This window comes from Lepidochelys kempii, chromosome 23, assembly GCF_965140265.1.
Source record: "Lepidochelys kempii isolate rLepKem1 chromosome 23, rLepKem1.hap2, whole genome shotgun sequence".
NCBI lineage: Eukaryota > Metazoa > Chordata > Testudines > Cheloniidae > Lepidochelys > Lepidochelys kempii.
Window position 1 is genome coordinate 15,072,332 of NC_133278.1, and position 20,475 is coordinate 15,092,806.

At 59.2% G+C, this 20,475-nt stretch overlaps 2 protein-coding genes across 3 annotated transcripts; both read right to left on the reverse strand.

Annotated features, from left to right (window-relative positions):
- Positions 1–1,043: 1,043 nt before the first annotated feature.
- TBC1D25 (TBC1 domain family member 25) lies at positions 1,044–13,949 on the reverse strand. Its single transcript, XM_073322362.1, has 6 exons — positions 13,549–13,949; positions 11,552–11,661; positions 10,737–10,891; positions 10,484–10,608; positions 9,749–9,937; positions 1,044–9,300 (listed from the first exon to the last, which is right to left on the reverse strand). Exons 1-6 carry the CDS (start codon positions 13,624–13,626, stop codon positions 7,879–7,881), a joined length of 2,079 nt encoding a protein of 692 aa, XP_073178463.1. The 5' UTR covers positions 13,627–13,949; the 3' UTR covers positions 1,044–7,878.
- A 2,126-nt stretch (positions 13,950–16,075) lies between these two features.
- On the reverse strand, positions 16,076–20,169 carry EBP (EBP cholestenol delta-isomerase). Of its 2 annotated transcripts, none has more exons than XM_073321629.1 (5): positions 20,105–20,169; positions 19,585–19,923; positions 18,918–18,954; positions 17,213–17,343; positions 16,076–16,944 (listed from the first exon to the last, which is right to left on the reverse strand). In XM_073321629.1, the coding sequence occupies exons 2-5, from the start codon at positions 19,898–19,900 to the stop codon at positions 16,733–16,735; spliced, it is 696 nt and encodes a 231-aa protein (XP_073177730.1). In that variant the 5' UTR covers positions 19,901–19,923; positions 20,105–20,169; the 3' UTR covers positions 16,076–16,732. The 2 variants fall into 2 exon arrangements, with proteins under 2 accessions (XP_073177730.1, XP_073177732.1); XM_073321631.1 differs by having other exon boundaries at positions 20,059–20,143.
- Positions 20,170–20,475: the final 306 nt, after the last annotated feature.

The following is a 20,475-nucleotide window of genomic DNA, read 5'->3' on the forward strand; positions in this document are numbered from 1 at the left end:
GGAGGGGAGTGGGCTCCAGTGGTTACAGCAGGAAGGGGTCCTTTTAATCCTTTAGGCCCCTGCCTCAGTTTACCCAAGCCTGGATTTATGTTTTCCTTTTTATAACTAGAATCACCCTATTCAATTTTTGTTAAAGAAAATTCCTGTCCCGGGCTTAAAAACTGTCATGGTCCCCCAGAAAAACACAGCAACCCAGCCGACGGTCCAGGGGAGGCAGCAACCCTCAGCCCTGGCCGGGTTAGAAACTGAGCTGGAGACGGCCAGGCCAGGGCTGCCCTGGGAGGGGAAGTGGCTGGGTCACGGAGGGAAATTCAGGGGACAGCATGGTTTAAAGAAAACCTCCAAGGCTTTGCCACCCGGCCTGGCCGGAGCATGTGACCCAAGCAGATAAACTCCCTTATTAAGCTGCTCTGGAGTCCAGGCTCCATGGAGACACGGGACGGGGACGGGGGTGGATCTGATGAACGGCCCCAGGGAAAGGGGTGTTGAGGCAGATAGAAGAACAGTCCTAGAGCTGTAACCCAGGGATAGGTGCCGAGATCTGCCAGCCCTGCCTCAAAGCGACAGAGAACGGGGGGAATCACCCATCAGGTCACTGCAGTACCAGGAACATGACACACACGGCCACAGTCCTGAGTGCATCCATTGCAGGGCAGTGGTGATACAGACAGAACCCAGTCCAAACCCACTAGACCCGACGACCCCTCCCCCTTCCTGGCACTAGGGAGAGAACTCAGGAGTCCTGGGATCCAGCCCCCGCTCTAAGCACTCGCCCTTGCTCCCCTCGATAGTTCATAGGGATGGTGCCAGACTGGAGCAAAGGGTTCTGGCTCCAACTGGAGTAACATGATGCTCCAGGCTCTTGGAGTGGGGGCTAGAGGCGAGAGCCAAGACTCCCGGGTTCCCTCCCCAGCTAGGGGAGGGGAGTCTGGTACGTTAGAGCAGGGGAAGGAGGGGGCTGGAAGCCAGGACTCTGGGATACTTCCTAGGGCCTCCCTCCTCTCTCTTTTCCCTGCCCATGAACAAACCCGGCCACAACCATCCACTTTTTCCTCCTTTTATTTCCACTTTCATTCCTGTAGCACATTCACTCAAATGCCCGAGCGGGACCCCCTTCGCCAAGCCCGGCTTTGGGCGCGGGGGTTTAGAAACATATTAGGGTCACCAACTGTACAGAGAATATATACAGGGGATGGAACAGCTGGGCTGCACCAGAGGCTAGAAACCCAGCCTGACCAGGGACGGGTCCCCTTGTCACTACACCAATGTCCCGGCCGCCCTCTGCCATGGCTTTAGCTCTATGTGGTTCCTTGGTCGGTTAGAGAATAAGGGTCAGGCCCAGCTGCTTAGGAGGCAGAAATAGATCGAATTACTGGCAGCCTGAAGGGGGAAGAGATCCAGGAGCTTGGCCTTTAACGGTAGCAGAATCCAACTCCTCGGGCTTTCACCCAGAGGAATCCAGAATAGCCACTGATGGCTGGTGGGGGGAGGCGCACAATCCACCTTGCCCCGTGCCAGCCACACACAGTCCTTGCTCTCGGATGGAGCTTGCCAGCCGCACTTGGAGGCGTGGCCGTCTGGATTTCTGTCCTGGCACGCGGGTGTTGAAAGCGACGCCTTGATCCACCTAAGGCAGTGTTATTAACTGGCTGCGTCCACTCCCTTGGCGGCTCCCCCAGCCTTCCTCCCAGAATCCACCACAATTTTTAGAGAGTCCATAGCCAGGAAAAGTTGCTCAGTCAATTTCTGGGGCAAGGGCTTCTTTTCTTTTTCAAAGGGGTCACAGATCTTTGCCCCGCACGGGCCCGAAATAAGCAAAGCGTGTGAGAAGACTCCAGCTGATCAATTTCAGCACCACCCGTGTGAGTTTCACCTTTGTTTCAAAACCATTGTCCTGTTTAAACAGCCTGGCTGGGTAAATAAACTTAACAGCACAGAAGGTTGGCAAAACAAATAAAGCAGCACAAAATAAGGAAAGGCTGAATACCAAAAATAATATTCACAACTCAGCACCATTGGCTTCTGCTTCTCATCTACAAAGCCCCTTCTCTCACCCTTAGCAAGAGATCAAACAGGCAACTGGATTTCAGCAGCAGACCTGGAGTTTGGACAGGGCCCCGCTCACAAAGCCAGGAAGCGGAAGGACTTTGATTACCTCCCAAAGATACATTAGGCCCTACGATAACACTATCACAGCACAGCGGGGCCGCAAACACCGCTGGAATTGTTGGAAGCTTCACTAAAGAATTTGGGGTTGATCCAGTTCAAAAATCAGTCAGATTGCGAAAGGGAGGGGGGCTCTGATGAGTTGGGTGGCTCACATCATCCTGCAGTGAATGACAGATGAGATTTCCAGCTGCTAATTTGAACACCCACTGCAAAATACCTGGAGATCTGATTTCCCAGCACATGGGGCGCTAGGATCTGTCTCAGAGGTTAAGTACTGAGATCCCCAAGGATTTTTAAAGAAAAAAAAAAATCAACATTTCCTTGGACTGATTTTTAAAATGGGGATTTTTGCCCGGACGTTTGCCAGCTCAGCAAGTGAAACTGCCTAGGCAAAGGAGAGAAATTAACCAGGACCTGTTGACGCAAAGAGAAATACCACTTCATGGAAACTGGATCAATTCAAAATTCCTTCAGGTTTAGCGATCTCAAGTGTCACCAACCTAACCGAGGGGAGTAGAAAAACAGATCGGGCCCGATTCCCTCTGGCCGTCTCTGAGCCGACAGTCAGAGCACAAACAGTCCTAATTCTATTGACTTTGGTGGAGCAAAGACTTTACAGCAGCTGTGTTTCCTACTAAGCATAGGGTGTTTTCAAACCAAACCAACCTCCCTCTCTCTAAGATGAATTTGGCCCAGTTTCCAAAGGAGATGTACCAGGCTCTTAGGCAAGGTGAATCCAATGTGTGAGAAGAAACAAGATCTGGGGGAAATGTTGGCATCTGGAGACCCACAAACGAACAGGAGATCTCAGCCTGGGTTTGGAAAATGTCTCAGGACGATGCCTAAATAGGATAAAACTATCCCAGGTGCCAGAGAATATAAAGCCATCACCAGTTACAACCCAATGGATTTGGGGGAGACAGGAGTGGGTGTTAGAGTGTCTTTCAGTCACTTGGTAAACTATCCTCCGTCGCTCCCAAGAAACCCACAGCCTTGGCAGTCTCCCAGCTGAAACTGCCAGAAACAGCTTCGTAGCTTTCACCCAAGCCCAGTTGATCCAGACTGAAAGGCAGCCCCAGGGATGTAAAAGAACCAGCTTTCAGGCAAAGCGCACCTTGATCCGGATTTGAAAATTTCCACCTGCAGTCCTTAATGTCATTTAAATCCAGGGAAACAGACGATGGAAGATTCCAAGTGGAATGGAATGGCACGCCGAGCCTGCCCCTGGAGCCTCGGCCATTGGCGGAGACTCAAAGACAACTAACTTCCTTGGAGCATATAGGAGATTTAAAGACTTTTTTTTTTTTTTTTTTGATGCATCAAAGGCAAAGTTTAAAGAGCTGCAATTTCTCCAGAGAGCTGAGCAGGTCGGGTTTTGATCTCTGGGGAAAATCTAGCTCTTATTTAGACTTGGAGACCTTTAGACATGCTGGTTCTGATTTTGGTATTGAGCTTAGCACCTGAATACCTTCCAGGGCCTGGGCCCGAGATGGTAGCAACCTGCCCCTCCTGACCTCTTTGGCAAAAATCCTCCTCCAAGAGCAAGCACCCCCTCTTGGTGTTGCTGCTAAGATTAATCCCTTTGATTAGAGGCAAATCAGAATCGGCCCAGTTTCCAATCAAGCCCAAAGCAGTTACCTCAGCTTCAGTCACAGTAATCATTCTTTGCAGTTTCACAACCCCAATTTCCTGTTTACAAAAGAACACCCCCAAACTAGCCTCTCATCCGGCAAATAGATGCTGGATCTGCAAGCCCAGCCTAGAGCGATTTGAGCCCCGAGGGGTAGGGTGGAACTACTTGCAGGCCAAACTGTATTTCAGTCTGAGGCTGAAACTGACTACATGCAAAAATGCAATGGACTAGACGCAAGAATAGGCCCCGGATCCTCAGCTGGTGGAAATCAGCATCACGTTGTTGACTTCCTCACTTGCAGATCTGGTCTTTGAGCACTTTCTAACTCACAGAGGAAAACATTGTTCCTCCTTGCACCCTTTCAGATTAGGTGGGATCACTAGCAGGTTAATGGGCAAGTCAGATAGTAACTTTGGATCCCCTACTGGGGGTTTGCATCATTTAAATCTAGAGCAAGGAGAGGGTGGGGAAAGACAAAATGGAAGGTGATGAGCGATCCTGCCAAGCCTTGCTCGCTTTTGCCGGGAACGGCTGGGAACAGATGCTGAGAGCTCGTTCGAGGGCCTGGTTTCTGGCCAGGTTTGGAAAAGACACTCCCCATTTCTTGTCTGCGATCAGAAGATCCTAATCTTGGCAATAGGGATGGAGGTGTTTTAAGGACGCAAGTGTCCATGAGATTCAAGTTTGACCCTCCTCCGGTGGTGAAGTCCAGAACCCCCTGCCCGTTCAAAGGAAGCGGCACAAATAACCGGAGTTGTTGGAGACACACCGGCGGCTTGTTTCCTCAGGCTGGGAGCTCTGGAGGAAGCATCCCACTGGGGTGGTTCTGATCTAGCCCCAAAGTAGCAGGGCAGGGCTTTGTGTGTATTTGTTCGGGGCTAAGCCATTGTGGGGCCGCCCCGGGGGGTGCAGGAAGGGTGGATGAGTGATCGTCACCACCCCCGCTGGGCTATCAAGGAGCATGCCACCCACTGGGGTCAGCCCAATGCACGCTCCTGCAATGGGCTGCAGGGGGAGCAGCCGCTGCGTCCATTCTGCTGGACACCGGAGGCAGGCACCTTCCCTGCGTCGGCAAGACGCTGGGGCCAACAACAGATGGGTGGGGGCAAAGGCCCCTGGATCTGAGGAGCAACCCCCTGGGCAGAGCCTCACTGCTGCCTAGCAGCCCTATAGCCACTAACCCCTGCCCCTCGCTCCCGCTGGAAGATCTGGAACCTGATTTTAAGATTTGGCCAACGTGCGATCCAGGTTAGAGCCCAGCTGGCTCCCTTCCCTGTAAGTGCGTCCGGCTCCCTGCCAGGATGAGGGAAGGGCCCACAGAGCAAGGAAGAATGTGGTGTTTTAAAGCCACTGCTTTTCGGAGGTAGCCGAAGGCGAGAAGATACCAACATGGGTCAAATTTTAAAATCTCGTCGAGTGCAATCAAGGGCGAGCGCCGGGGATTCAAGTCACCAAACCTTGATCTCAAGGAGACAAATGGCCCAGAAGCAAATGGCCATTAGCAGTTGCCACTCAAGTCTCGATCCACAGAGCTCTGGGGCCAGTCGGACCTAATGGGATGCTGGCGAGCCCAGGGTCGCAAGACTGCTCCTGTGGCTAGTCAGTTACAGCTGGGCCAGCCAAGGGGTGTGACACTGACTAGGGCAGGACTGCTAGAATTCACTAGCTGTGGGTTGTAATTGATATGGACGTTAACCTGGTGGGAAGGGCCAGTCCCCCCATCTGTGCCCCCCGGCTGACAGCCCCCTGTGCATCAGCCTACTCCATCAGCCCAGATAAGCATCATTTGCTGCCACAGATGATCAGTTACAACACCGAGTCCTAATCAATCTCCCTCCCCAGGCATGGCAAGTTTGGGGGGCGGGGCGAAGGTTCGGAGGAGCTCTGGGTGGGGACAGGGGCCCCACTAGTGCAGGTTCTGGGCAGGCCAATCTCCGTCCACACCCAAGATCGGGACCTTCCGCATGCCAGATACACCCCCACAGAGACTCCTGCCAATCCGGCCTCTGCCTGTTGGTCCCTCCAGCAACAGAGCTATGTACCAATTCTCTGGCGATCCCACAGATCACCAGGAAGATCCCCCCCGGAACTGACACCACGGGGATGTCCGGTTCCTCTCCCCACCCCTGCCTAGATCCTGGGATATCTCACAACCGAGAGCCTTCCTGGGGTAAGGAACTCAGATCTGCAAAGCCCAGCGGTGCCTTGATTTCTGGTACGTTGAGTTATCAGTGACCCCTAGTGGCCAGGCTGCTTCCCTACAGGGACTGGAGCAGGCACGAATTTCCCCTTTCAAAGCTTTGATGTCTATTTTTCCAATAGGACCTACAGTAAATCCCCTTCTCTGCCACGGCACAGCCAGCTCTCTGCTTCGTCTGCCTTAGAGACTCTAAACCCCACGTGGCTGCATTAAGGGATTCATATCAGACTTCGTACAAAGAGCCCGGATCTGGGACGATAGGGAGGGACAGGTATCTGGAGGGGGAAAATATCCATAGCTGTCTTGAGCCAGGCAATCCAACACAGACGCTGATGTAGGGGGGTGGGTCTCTGAACGAAGATAAGGCCAAAGCAGAAGAATGCCACTGAACCAAAAAGGCATCAGGGGCTGGATCCCAGCTGATCACCCTGCTCTCCTCTGGGCAAAGGGAAAAGAGGATTGTTCGGAAGATGCCTTCGTCAGCAGGAGAAATTCCCAGATCCGCTTCCGAGCCCATGTCATAGAAACGAGGGAGACTCCAATCTCGGCAGCGTCCAGAGAAGCTCCAGACTGACATCAGAACCTGCTTCTGGACAGTCCATCAGCAGATCTCGCGTTCTGCTGAGGACTGTCAAGAGACGTGGCTTCTGCGCACGGCAGAGCCAACCCGCCGCAGGGACGCTAATGCATAGCAATCAACAGAAATGGTTTTGTTTGCGGACCCTCCACCCCGCCCCTCTCCCCACCAATATGGATCCTGCCCCAGAAGCCAATCCCCATGCGGGCAGGTCTTGCCTCTATCCTGTCAACAGCTGCTCTCTCGTTAAAACCAGGAACTGAAAGGCTCGGCTGATCCAAGATCTCTGGTTAGTTTTACATCCAAGCAAATCTGGGGAGCCACTGGGATCCGTTTGCCCAGGGAAACGGCTAATGAATGAAAATGGCAAGCCAGCAGAGATCACATGTTGTTTGATCATCTAGGATCCCAGATTCTTGCCCATCTGCATCATGGGAGCGGACGTCTGGTCTTCCTCCAAAGCGTGAAATAAATTCCACTGGATCTCTTCATTGGAGGAGGAAATATACCACGACTGGGCAACTTGGTTCTGGGTCAGTGAAAAGAGGATCCAAAGCAGAACAGAAAAGAGCACATAAACATCCCAGCGGTCAAGAGTCTTAGCACTTGACGTAGTATCTGAGTATCTGGGGAGGGGAACTGGGAGTGCTCCCCAGCTTTGGGCAGCGACACCGTCAGAGGCTGCGGCCGCAGCGGGGAAGGAAACCAAAACCCGGATCCACTAATGCACATAAAAGAAAAAGGCACAGGAGTCCGAGTGGCCGATCCTGGTTGGGTCTCTGAAGAATCTTCCAAGGGGATGGATCCTCCAAAAAGATCACCAGAGTCAGAAGGGGATGGTTGGAGGGGATCCCACTGGGAAGGCCAGATCCTGGTAGGTCCATGAAGGATCTTCCAAGGAGATCTTCCAAGGAGATCCCAGAGGGAAGGGGGGGGTTTCTAGGGGATCTAACAGGGAGGGAGATATTCTATTTGGTCTCTGATAGATCTTCCAAGGAGATAATTGAAATTAGAGAGGATGCCAGTGGAAAGGGCAGATCCTGGTTGGTGCATGAAGAATGTTCCAGGGAGATCACTAGATCTGCAGGGGGATGGATGGAAGGGATCTCACAGCAGGGAGAGATCCTGGTTGGTCCATGAAGGCTCTTCCAAGGAGATCATTAGATCCAGGAGGAAACAGAGAGGATCCAGAGCAAGGAGTCCCTCCTGGTTGACCTGTGACGGGTCTCAAGGAGGCCACCGGAGCAGAAAGTGGCGGGAGAGTTGTGGGGGGATCTGAACCCCGGGGGGGGGGGGTGGTCAAGAGACGGCTGGGGACTCTGCGGCTGCCTCGTCCCCCTCCTCGGAGTCCCAGACCTCGGACTGCAGGTAGTCAGCGAAGAGGGCTTTGGCCCGGTGCAGCACCTTGGCCAGACTGTGCCGGCGCACCAGGCGGTCAAAGTGCATGGCCAGCTCGTTGTAGTCCATGTTGTTCTTCATGATGTGGTCCCGGTGCTCCAGCAGGATGGCCAGGCAGAGGAAGAGCATGAAGGGGTTGCCTTTGCCGAACTCCTGCGGTGGAGGCAAGCTCACCGCGGCAGGGGATGGGGTGGTGGGGAGGGGGCTGCTGGGCGGGGAGGATGGCGTGTCACCTGACAAATCTCCCTTCTCCTCCTGCAGGCTCTCGTTCTTCTCACTGCCGGGGAGGAGTGAGGGGGAGGAGGTGGAGTCTTGGGAGGGTGTGGGTGGGGTCAGGGGCCGGAGGGATGGGGCGGAGAAAGACTTGGTCATGGCTGGTAGTTGGAGCAAGGGGTCCTGCTCACTGCAGAAGTCCTCTTCTTCCTCCATCGAGCGCTGGGATCTAAGTGAAGGCTCTTCCTCGGAGCTGTCCTCAAGAGCACTGTAGTACTTGAATTCTCCAAAGCTGGATTGCTTCAGTAAGGTCTTCTGCTCCAGACAAGGCAGGGCTCCAGGCTCCTCCAAGGAGGGCCGGGCTCTGGGCTCCTCCAAGCAAGGCTGGTCCCCAGTCGCTTCGAAGCTACAGGTGGGCCGCAGCATGTGGCGTTGGCGGACAGGCTGGCCGCTCTCGCTAAGCCTGGCCGGCGGCCCCATTAGCTCCACCTCCTTCTCCGGAGGATCTGGCGGCAAGGAGCTCCAGGTTATCTCCAGCATCCGCAAGGCGTCCTCAAAGGCAAACTCCCGTTTCAGCTCCAGCAGCAGCCAGCGGTAGCAGAAGAAGAAGTCGTCAGCGCCCCGGGAGAGGAGGTAGGCGTAGAACTCGGGATCCGAGTACTGGAGGAGGAGCTTGAGGTGGGAGAACTTGAGGGACATCACCTCGCCGTCCACCTGGAAGTTGCCTTCCAGGCGCTTCATGATGCCGCAGAAGCAGATGAAGGCGTGGGCCTCGTTGTCCATGACGGCCAGGATGGGCGAGGCGATGTCACTCATGCCCTGGCAGTAGGAGATCTGCGGGTGGGTGACGGCGTAGGTGGTCAGCAGGTCGTGAAGGGCGGTCAGGTGCGGGTTGTCCTCCGAGCCGGCGTAGTAGGGGTGGGTGCGGTCTGTGCGGAGAACATCCTTGAGCACGTTGCTGCGGATGAAGTCCAGGTCTTCGGGGCTGGCCCGCTCCGCCCACTGGCCCTTCAGCTGGTCGTACTCCCGCGTCTTGTGCTTCATGTAATTCATGCGCTCCTGGCCTGTCAGCCCGTCCGGGTAGACGTTCAGCAGGTACCGCCACACCACCTGGTGGGGCAGAGAGAGGAGCCTCAATGTCCAGCGTCTTCCCACGTCCCCCCTCGCTGCCTCTCCCATCTTCCCACCGCGACTTGGGGGGCAGCCCCAGGCATCGGCCCACATACCCAACAGCCTCTCAGCCTGCCATGCTGCATGCCCATTTTTCCCCACACACCCCCACATCTCTCCACCATGGCTAAGCACCCCCTGACATCCCATCTCCACTACCCCTGATATCTCCCAGAGCCAGAGAGAGAACCCAGGAGTCCTGGCTCCCAGCCCCCCACCCCGCTCTAACCACTAGACCCCACCCCACTCCCCTCCCAGAGCCAGGGAGAGAACCCAGGAGTCCTGGCGCCCAGCTCCCCTGCTCTAACTACTAGCCCCCACTCCTCTCCCAGAGTCGGGGAGAGAACCCAGGAGTCCTGGCTCCCGGCCCCTCTCCCCAGAGACTCACTTTCCGCAGTGAGGGCTCCACGCCGCCGTGGTAGATGCGCAGCCGCAGCTCCTCCGGCCGGCTCAGCTGCCCCTCGTGGTTCAGGTAGGTGTGGAACTCGGAGTCGCTCAGCGGCGGTTTGAATGGCTTCACATCCTCCCCGTAGGACCAGCTAAGAGCCTGCTGGACCTTCGACAGCGTCCGGCCCACCTAGGCAGAGAGACGGTGTCACTGACTGAGGCCAGCTCAGAGCAAGGCATGGCGGACGCTGGGGGCGGGCAGGATCCTCCCTACTGTATGGGGGGAAACTGAGGCATGGGAGCAGGCAGGGGAGGTCAAGGCAGTAGGAGACTTCATTCGGCCATGATGATCCTAGCACTGGGACAACACAGCTGTGACCAGCTATCAGAAAGAGCATGCAGGAGAGCGGGAGTCAGGACTCCTGGGGTTGTACCTCTGGCTCTGGGAGAGGAGTGGGGTCTAGTGGGTTAGAGCTGGGGGGCTGAGAGCCAGAACTCCTGGGTTGTACCTCTGGCAATTGGAGGGGAGTGGGGTGTAGTGGGTTAGAGCAGGAGAACGGGCGGCAGGACTCCTGGGTTCTATCTCTGGCTCTGGGAGGGGAGTGGGGTCTGCTGGGTTAGAGCTGGGTGGATGGGAACCAGGACTCCTGGGTTCTCTTCTGAACCCTGTTCCACCCATATAGCTTAGCGTGCTTCCTAGCTGAAGCACCCCCCTCCCCTCCCGCTCTGGACCCACCTGGGAGATGATGGATTGGGTGAAAGGCAGGGCAGCCGCCGCCAGAGACCGCTTCTCCACCAGCAGCAGGTCAGTGCTGATGACGTCTTTGGGGCTGATGATGTCCCAGTCCTCCAGCAAGGGGCCTGAGAGAGCAGCACATGGCAGTTAGCAGGTTCTGTTCCCGGCTCTGGGAGGAAGTGGGGTCTGGCAGTTAGAGCACGGGGGCTGGCAGCCAGGACTCCTGGTCCCTAGCCCTGCCTCAGTGACTCACTGTCTTCCGAAGGCTTGATGTCTACAAGGAGCTGCAGGTAGGGCTTGGAGGCGCTGGCGAAGGCCGTGGCCAGGTCCCAGTCCGACAGCAGCGACAGGTACATCTCCTGGCCCTGCTTCTCCTGGCCCAGGTAGCTGATCCCAAAGTTCTTCTTCCTGAGTGAGGGGGAGGTGATCGCCTCCAACGCACACAGGACAACAGCACCCATCCACAGTGTTCCCCCTCCCAGCACCTCTTGGGGTCCCCCGTTTGTACGGAACCTCCCCCTGCTCCCTTGGGGTCTCCCATTGGCTGTAAGGATGCACACCCCTTTGAGGGCCACCATTGGCTGTGCAGAACCTCTCCCACCCCTTTAGGGTTTGCTGTCAGCCACATGGATGCCTCCCGTTGGGGTCCCTCATCAGCCAAACAGAACCCCCCCACTACTCTCTAGGGGTCCTTCACCAGCCGTTCCAGCCTCCCCGGCCTTCCCTCCATTCTCGGGGTCCCCCATTAGCTCTTCAGGCCAAATGAGCTCATCTGTCCCCCAAATCCCCTTTGCCCTCTGGCTCCCAACAGCCTCAAATTCTTCACTAGCTCCTTCCTCACGTCAGGATCTAACTCTCAGGCAACCCCAAAAATAGCAGCACTGGGGAGAGAACCCAGGAGTCCAGGCTCCCCGTCCCCCCTGCTGTAACCACTAGACCCCTCTCGCCTCCCAGAGCCGGAGAGAGAACCCAGGAGTCCTGGCTCACAGCTCCCCCCTGCTCTAACCACTAGACCCCACTCCCCTCCCACGCTGGGCACAGGTCCCCGGTGGCTGGGGCAGGACTCACCCGTTGAGGTCGAAGGCACGGATGAGGATGTGCTGTAGGACATCCAGGGAGGTGATCTGGGGATCGACGGCAAAGGTGCGGAACTCGGGCTGCAGGAACCCCTCGCGCTTCTGGGGAGACAGGCCTGGAGTGAGCGCCCTCTGGGGGGGACAGGCCCTGTGCCCCATTCCCCACCCCCTGAGCCAGCCAGTCCCCCATCCTGGCGCCAGAGCGGGAGCCGGTGCCCCCTAGAGGGGAAAGGCCCCAACACCCCTGCGCTGCACAGATCCCCCCGTGTTTCTGACGGAGAGCTCCGTGGACACAGGGGAAGGGCAGTTTCGCCGCGTTCTTTCACACAAAATCCTCTCTCCTTCCTGGCAGTGGGAGGTCTGAGATCTTCTGCGTTTCTTCCCCCCTCCTTAGCACCTGCCTCGCGCCAGATCACCTGGCCTCCACGCAGCCACCCCGGAGAAAAGCCGGGGGACAGGACGCAGGCGTCTGATCATGCAGGAGGGGAAAGGGACACTGGGTCACGTCCCCCGTTCGGTTCTGGCTCTGACCCAGTCAGTGACAGCAAGGAGGGTTCGTCTGGGGCAGTAGGGGGGGGGGGGGGGCATAGAGGGCACAAGGAGAAGCAGGACTCCTGGGTTCTCTCCCCGGCTCTGGGTGGGGAGTGGGGGCTGGTGGGTTAGAGCTGGAAGTGGGGGGGGCCGGGAGCCCGGACGCCTGGGTTCTCTCCCCGGCTCTGGGTGGGGAGTGGGGGCTGGTGGGTTAGAGCTGGAAGTGGGGGGGGCTGGGAGCCTGGACGCCTGGGTTCTCTCCCCGGCTCTGGGTGGGGAGTGGGGGCTGGTGGGTTAGAGCTGGAAGTGGGGGGGGCCGGGAGCCCGGACGCCTGGGTTCTCTCCCCGGCTCTGGGTGGGGAGTGGGGGCTGGTGGGTTAGAGCTGGAAGTGGGGGGGGCCGGGAGCCCGGACGCCTGGGTTCTCTTCCCGGCTCTGGGTGGGGAGTGGGGGCTGGTGGGTTAGAGCTGGAAGTGGGGGGGGCCGGGAGCCCGGACGCCTGGGTTCTCTCCCCGGCTCTGGGTGGGGAGTGGGGGCTGGTGGGTTAGAGCTGGAAGTGGGGGGGGGCCGGGAGCCCGGACGCCTGGGTTCTCTCCCCGGCTCTGGGTGGGGAGTGGGGGCTGGTGGGTTAGAGCTGGAAGTGGGGGGGGCCGGGAGCCCGGACGCCTGGGTTCTCTCCCCGGCTCTGGGTGGGGAGTGGGGGCTGGTGGGTTAGAGCTGGAAGTGGGGGGGGCCGGGAGCCCGGACGCCTGGGTTCTCTTCCCGGCTCTGGGTGGGGAGTGGGGGCTGGTGGGTTAGAGCTGGAAGTGGGGGGGGCCGGGAGCCCGGACGCCTGGGTTCTCTCCCCGGCTCTGGGTGGGGAGTGGGGGCTGGTGGGTTAGAGCTGGAAGTGGGGGGGGCCGGGAGCCCGGACGCCTGGGTTCTCTCCCCGGCTCTGGGTGGGGAGTGGGGGCTGGTGGGTTAGAGCTGGAAGTGGGGGGGGCCGGGAGCCCGGACGCCTGGGTTCTCTCCCCGGCTCTGGGTGGGGAGTGGGGGCTGGTGGGTTAGAGCTGGAAGTGGGGGGGGCCGGGAGCCCGGACGCCTGGGTTCTCTCCCCGGCTCTGGGTGGGGAGTGGGATCCAGGCAGGGGCGGCCAGTCACCGAGTCGGGTCGCCCGGGGCAAGGGCCCAAACTCTCCGGGGGGGGGGGGGGAGCGAGGGTTTGGGCAGGGGAGACTCCGCTCTGGCTCCCACCTCGATCCCGACCCCCCCTTCTCTCGCCAGCCCCCGCCCTGGGCTCCCCCGATGCCCCCCCGGCACGATCTGCCCCCACCACACGCTCTGAAGGGGGGGTCCCATTCCCTGGGCCCCACTGATCTGTGGGGGTGCCCCTCCCCCCGCCTGCCGCCATAGGGGGAGGGACCTAGAGCTCCCCCACCCCGTGACCCCTGACCCCGCCGTGACCCCCCCTGACCTCTCACCTTGACCCGGACCCGCACCACCTCCCGCTCCTCCTCCTCCTCCTCCCGGGCCCCGCCCCCCGCCGCCGCCGCCGCCATCCCGGCCCCCGGCCGGCTCCGCGGGGGGCGGGGGAGGCGGAAGGGGGCAGGAGCCTCGCGCCGGACGGGACCGTAACGGCCCCGCCCCTGGAGGGAGGAGGGGGGCGGGGGAAGCCTCGCGCCGCGACGGGTAGAAGCCGGCTCGCGCCGGGCGGGCAGTTGAGGTCAGGTGGGGAGCCCCACGTGACCCCGCCGCTACTTCCGCTTCCGGCTTGGAGGCCTCGGTTCAGGCGCTGACATCATCGCCCTCCTAAAGGGCTGGGGGAGGGGGGAGAGAGACAGGAGAGGCCGGGCCCTGCCCCGCCGCGGGACGGGAAAGCTCATCCGGGGTCAACCGGAAACAACCGCCCAACCATGGGGAAACAACATCCGGGTCAATCGGAAGTAACGCGTAACCAACAGCCCAGCCAACCGGAAATAGCCCCCCAACCGGTGAAAACACCCGGGTCAACCGGAAATTGCCTCATTTGCCGGGCGATTAACATCCGGGTCACCGGAAATTACCTCATTTGTGGGTGAATAACATCCGGGTCAACCGGAAATCGCCGCCCAACTGGTGAAAACAACAACCTCCGCCCACAGCTGTAGGGACCCGGATGTTTCCTTCCCCCACCAGCTGGCGCTGGCCGAGATTCATCCCTCCCGAGCCCGGAGGGTCCCACCGCAAACCTCTGGTCCGAGCTCCCCGGGCGCGGCCCTGAACCGAGGCAGCCGGAGCAGGAGCAGCGGGCTTGGCGGGGACAGGCGGGTCTGCAACCGCGGAGCCTCCTCCGCCCGCTCCTGTTCCCCGGCCCCTTCTGCCTGCCCCTGCCTCAGTTTCCCTCTGTGCCTTGCGTTGCTCCCCGCGGGGGGGGGGTGTCACGTGACCTAACTTCAGCGCTGGCTGAAACTGACCCGTGTCAACCCAGGAGCCCCCCGAGAGCAGGGAGCCCGGGCGGGGGGCAGGAGCTGGACCATGGGCCGAGCGGGGGCCGGCTTGGGCGAGACACAGAGACCCGGGACGGCGGGAGAGACAGGGCCAGACACGGGGCCCGGGGTCGCTGCCCGCCGGGAGGGCTGGCGGGCGCCGGACCCCTTGTTTCGCTGTGCTGACCCCAGGGCCCCCGCGTGCGGGAACTGACCAACCCTGCCCGGTGTCCCTGCAAATCCTGGCCGAGGCCCCCGGCACCGTGCACGGCTGGCTCAGGGGGACTCCCAGGATGAAGCAGGAGGCCAGAGGCTCAGTCTCTCACAGGGGTTAGAGGCCCCGGCCGGCCGAGTGTAACCCGGGGGCTGGGGGGCTGGCCCGCTGATGGGGCTCCTCCAAGGGGCTGTTTCAAAGCTGGGGCTTAGAGCCGGAGTGGGGAATCCATGCCACAGCGCCCACCGGCTCCTTCCCAGAGCAATAGTTGCCACCTGGGGTTCCCTGCGCCACGTGTTAAATCTCTGACCCTTGCCCCCTTCCCTGCGTTCATTCGCTGTCCCCCAGAGTCAGGTGTTTTTACGGGCTCCATGGCCCGGGGCTTTCCTGCAGGGCAGGCGGAATCCCACCACGCCCAACCCAGTGAACATTGCATTGGAAATGGGGCCTTTCCCCTCTAGGGGGCGCCAGCTCCCTTCTGGTCCCAGGCAGGGGACTGGCTGGCTCAGGGGGGCAGGGAATGGAGCAGAGGGCCTTTCCCTTCTAGGGGGTGCTGGCAGGAGGCTGACTGGCTGGGGGGTGGGGGAATGGGACACCAGTTAATGAGTTGCACTGTACAATCCCATGTTAAGGGAAAAGGTATTTCCATTGATCCATTTGGAATTCGCCCCCTCTTGGAGAAGGTCCCACTCTCTCTTGTTCCCGGTCATTATTTTATCAGGGCCTCTCCATCTCCTCTCCAGAGCATCCCAGCCCAGGAGGGACCCTCGTGATCAGCTGGTATGACCTCCTCCATAACACAGGGCATAAGACTTCGGGAGATGAGAAAGATGGTTGGATCTCCGGTTAGGGGGATGATGGTTCTAGCAAGGAGGGTACTGGGATTACAAGACAGGGCCAAGCAGAGATACCTGCCTCCTCCCGCGCCAGTCTCATTCCTCCCAGAATCACCCCACATCCAAAGCCAAGGAGATGGCAAAACTAGAAAGACTCCTCACCCATTTAGGCCCCACTGGCGAGCTGCACAGTTCCCCTGCCTAGCTTGAGAATCCCATGTCGGGGCTGCAGCTGCTACCCCTGCTTTACCCATGGATCAGAGCAATGGGCCCAGCCAGCCCGGTACCCACCCTGGCCCAAAAGGTCCCCATACTCCAGTCTCCACTGTGAGAAATGGTCAGTAAAGCAGCCGAATACAGCTGCAAGCCTGAGCCTTAATGGGGTCGATGCAGGGAACAGAGACCCGCAGCCAGGTTCTCCCAAGCCCCAACCCCCCAGTTCTGGCAGCATGGCGCCACCCAGAGGGTGACAGCGACAGACAAGGGCAGCTGCTGGAAGGCAAAGGAATACATACATGTGTTTATTAAAACAAGCTGATTGGCCCTGTGACCAGAGGTGCTTGAGGTCCCAGTGTCCCTGACCCTGCAGTAAGGAGGCAAAGGGGGTCCTTTTTGGGGGTACACAGAAACAGGATCGGAGCTTTGGTTATGGGAACATGGAGGGTGTGGTGGATAACAAGTCATAGGGAGGCAGATATCTCCCCGACCCTTGCTAGTGATCTCCTCCCCCCGTTCACCCATCTCTCCCCACCAGGCCAGCAGGTAAAGCCGGCTTGGAGAAACTGGAATGTCGCTCACATGCTGGGAAAAGAGCCAAGACGTCCTGGCTCCCAGCGCCCCTGCTCTAGCCGACTAGACCCCACTTGCCTCCCAGAGCCAGGGAGAGAACCCAGGAGTCCTAGCTCCCATCCCGCACTCTAGCCCACTAGACCCCACTTCCCTCCCAGAGCCAGGGAGAGAACCCAGGAGTCCTAGCTCCCATCCCGCACTCTAGCCCACTAGACCCCACTTCCCTCCCAGAGCCAGGGAGAGAACCCAGGAGTCCTGCACACTCCAATCCCTGAGCATCGTTCATCCTTCAGCCCCCCCCCCCGGGCAGTTTTGTGCCAGATACCCGCCCCTTGCCACCCAGGGGTGGGGGTAAGAAGCATCAGTGTTTCTTGGCCTTGACAGCATCCAGCGCCCTCTGGGCAGCACTCAGGTGCCCCCAGGCGTCGAGAAGGAGGATGGAGGGGATGATGATCCACAGGGCGTTCATGAAGATGAAGTAGAACCAGAAATAAAGCGGGTGCCACATCTCACTGTGGGCGAAGCCCTCCCGGTACTCGGTGTAGAAGTACAGGACGTCGCCATACAGCTGGCCTGGGGTGGGTGGGGAGGAAAGGTCAAGGGGTCAGATTGAGGAGAATCCAAGGGTCATGGCAAGATCAGGGAGCATCTGGGGTTCAGGCTAGGTCAAGATGAAGCTGATCTGCTGGAACTTTCGGGTCTCCTCCCAACAGCCCCATGGCCATTCCACAGCCTGGGAAAGAACCCAGGAGTCCTGGCTCCCAGCCCCTCCTGCTCTAACCACTGGACCCCACTCCCGTCCCCAAGCCAGGGTGGGGACCCAGGCATCCGGCTGCCTTACCCAGCGACACCACCAGCTGCAGGACATAGCGGTGGGGCTGGCGCTGCAGGAAAGCCAGCACGGTCCAGAGGCTCAGCGGCCCCCATGCCCAGGCGGTGATGGTCTCCATGCACACGGTGAAGTTATCCTCTCTGCAGACAGGGGAGAGAGGCACCAAAGGGTTAACCCGACTTCTAAGCCTGCCCCCACTTCCCATCCCTCCCAGCCAACCATGCATCTCCGCTCACATCCTACTGGCCTCGGTTTCCCCAGCCGTACCACGAGGAGAATGGTCCTGCCTGGGTGTATTTAGACTGGAAGTTCTTTGGGGCCTCGATCTTGATGGGGGTGGGGTCTGTGTAACAGGCACAATGAGGGGGGTTCCATGCAGCACCCAGCATGACAAGGGCTGTGACCTCGCTCTGGGAAGGGCTGTGCAGGGACGGGGACCCCAATCTAGTAGCTGAGGGGGGGCCCTGCTCTCAGGGGTGGGTCCATGCAGCGCTTGGCGTGACAGGACAGTTTCTCTGGTCTCTCTCATCGGGGAAGTCGGACGTGCTGATCACAACAGCCCCTTCTGCCCTCCGAATCTATGAACCCACAAGCAGCGTGTCTGTGAAAAGGCCATGACACGATGCAGCAAACCCGGCTGACCTTCTGGGACCTGGGAAACTAAATTCCCAGGATGTCGGGGGGAGAAGCGGGTGGGGACAGCAAGACCGCCCCCGCCCCACAGACTCAGCCTTCAGAACTTTGCTCTGAGATCGGGGGAGGGGGCGGGAAATTGGGGGTCCAATCTTTAGACTGACACCGCCCCAGCTTGGAGTTGCAGGCGGGGAGATCTCTGGTCGATTTACGTGTCGCTTCTTTGGCTGTTTTCTCCGCAGTGTTCTTGCCTTACGGCTGAAAGGTGCTTGCTTCCGAAGAGCTGCGTGTTCTTAGTCTCCGAGGAGAATGCAAGTAGCCCTGGTTACGTAGCCCCTCGTTTGCTGGGAATAATGCAACGAAGGCACGGGGTGGTCACCCGGAATTGGTCTCACTTCAACTTCGAGCCATCAGCCCGGGTTTGACCTTCCTCTGCTAGATCAAGCGCCTGTTATCAAATGTTTGTTCCCCGCGTAGATATGACCCGGATCAAATCACCCTTCAGCTGTCTCTTTGTTCAGCTCAATAGCTGGAGCTCCGGGAGTCTCTCACTCCTCAGGCAGGGTTTCTAATCCTTGAATCATTCTAATGGCACTTCTCCGACGCCTCCCCGATTGATCAATGTCCTTCTAGAGATGTGGCCACCAGAACAGGACGCCGAATCCCAGCAGCAGACGCACCAGGGCCAAATCCAGAGGGGAAAAATCTCCTCTATGCTCCACCTCACAATCCCTGTTTTGGCCCCAGCATTGCACCAGGAGCTCCCATTCAGCCAATTGTGCTCCATGACCTTCAAATCTTTGTCAAGACAGAGTCCCCCCCATCCTGTACGCATTACCTGTGTGCTTTGTTCCTGGAGGGATGCATTTGCATTTAGTGATATTAAACCACATATTGTTTGCTTGTGCCGAGCAAGCAGGCATATGTAATACCTGATGGTTTTTTTGAAGGCTGCATCCAATCCATTCCAAAATTTCCAGGTGGATTTTGGGCAGATGCTGGTGGATTGTGTGTGTGTGGGGGTGGATAATCAGAAAAGGGGAAGTGGTGGGGAAGGGGACACCCAAAAGCTAAAACTCACATGACGTATCGGCTGTCTCCTTTGGCGTACTCCTTCCCTGGAGGCGAAAACAAGGAGATTCAGCTGAAACGGTCACTCATTGGGTCAAAAAGCACTAATAGAATTAATAACGTTATGGGGCGGGAGTGGGGAGGAACGCGGGAAGGTTTCAAAGCGAGGGAGGAAATATTCTAAAATCCAGTCAGTTTTCACAAAGTTTTTGGGCTGGGAATTGAGAGAGAAAAATCCCAGCTATAAGCAGTGGAAGCTATGGAGCTGTTTCCACAAGGATCCATAGTTCTCCCCGACATCCAATTTCACGGGACCCCATCCCTTCCCTCGGGAAGGGGATTCCCCCGGAGGGCAGGTAACCTGTCTAGCAGATTTCCTTTCCTCACATTACACGGGCAAATAGCTCCAGTGAGGGCTCCCCACAGCTGGGCTAGAACCCAGGAGTCCAGACACCCAGCCTCCCCTGCTCGGACATACTCGATCCCACTCCCCTCCCAGAGCTGGGGATAGAACCCAGGAGTCCGGGCTCCCAGCCCCTCTGCTCTAACCACTAGACCCCACTCTCCTCTCAGAGCTAGGGATCAAAACCAGGAGTCCTGGCTCCCAGCCCCAGTCTAACCCACCAGACTCCATCCCCCACCCAAAGAACCCAGGAGTCCTGGTTCCCAGGCCTTACACAGCTGGGAGAGGAAGGACTGGTCCCCAGGTATCTCTGTGTGGTAGAGGCTGAACCAGCCCTCAATCACGCCATGGATGAAGCCGCAGATGGCAAACCAACAGATGGCCAGGCGGCGCCCGGTCCTCATGGGCACCCCCGTCCACCCCCGCCAGCCGGCGGCCAGCCAGGTGAGCGTCAGCAGGGCCGCCGAGGCGGAGAAGAGGAAGGACAGGCTGTGCCAGGTGGGGCGATCGTTGGGGACGTAGCGCCGGATCTCCAGGTCCCGGGGCCAGTAAGGGTGGGGGACGGCGAGGGGCTCGGCCTCCAGCCCCATGGCAGCCAAGACAGGGACTCCCACTGCAAAAGAAAAAAGGAATGGTGTCAGGAAGGGGATCCGGGGACTTTCCTCTCTAGGGGGCGGGCTGGCTGGGGGGGGCAGCTCCACCCCCAGCTGGCCTGGGAACGGGGACCCCCGGGGGGGGGGGCGCGTACGTCAGTGACTGCAGCCCCCTGCGTGCTCGCCCCGGCAGCCCCTCACCCGCCCTGCGCCTCCCGCCCGGGACCCGCCGCCGCTGGCCGCACACTGAGCCCGGCGCCCGCCCAGGCGGCCACCCGCAGCTCTAAGCCCCGCCCCGCGACCAATGAGCGCGCACCTTGGCCGCGGCGGGCGGGCGGGGCCGCCTCCACCGATCGATCCGCCCTCCCGTTGGCCCGCGGGCCTTTGCTTCGCGGCCAATGGGAAGCCGGGGCGCTGGTGGGCGGGGCCGCGAGGGGCCCTCCCGAGGAGCGGATTGGCCCAGGAGCCGGCTGAGGCGATGTGGGCTCAGCAGGGGGCGGGGGTGGGGTAGCCATGGTAACAGGTGTCAGTCAGAGGCGAGATTTAAAGGGAGGAGGGCAGGGGCCGTATAT

Bases quoted from the DNA above. Each gene is read 5' to 3' on its own strand.
- TBC1D25 (XM_073322362.1), bottom strand. From the start codon at position 13,626: ATGGCGGCGGCGGCGGCGGGGGGCGGGGCCCGGGAGGAGGAGGAGGAG. The intron at 10,609-10,736 runs GTGAGTCACTGA...CTGCTCTCTCAG, and splicing joins CATCAAGCCTTCGGAAGACA to GCCCCTTGCTGGAGGACTGG. The intron at 9,938-10,483 runs GTGGGTCCAGAG...CTCTCTGCCTAG, and splicing joins CCCAATCCATCATCTCCCAG to GTGGGCCGGACGCTGTCGAA.
- EBP (XM_073321629.1), bottom strand. From the start codon at position 19,900: ATGGGGCTGGAGGCCGAGCCCCTCGCCGTCCCCCACCCTTACTGGCCC. The intron at 18,955-19,584 runs GTAAGGCCTGGG...TTTCGCCTCCAG, and splicing joins GTCCTTCCTCTCCCAGCTGT to GGAAGGAGTACGCCAAAGGA. The intron at 17,344-18,917 runs GTGAGTTTTAGC...CCCTGTCTGCAG, and splicing joins GGAGACAGCCGATACGTCAT to AGAGGATAACTTCACCGTGT.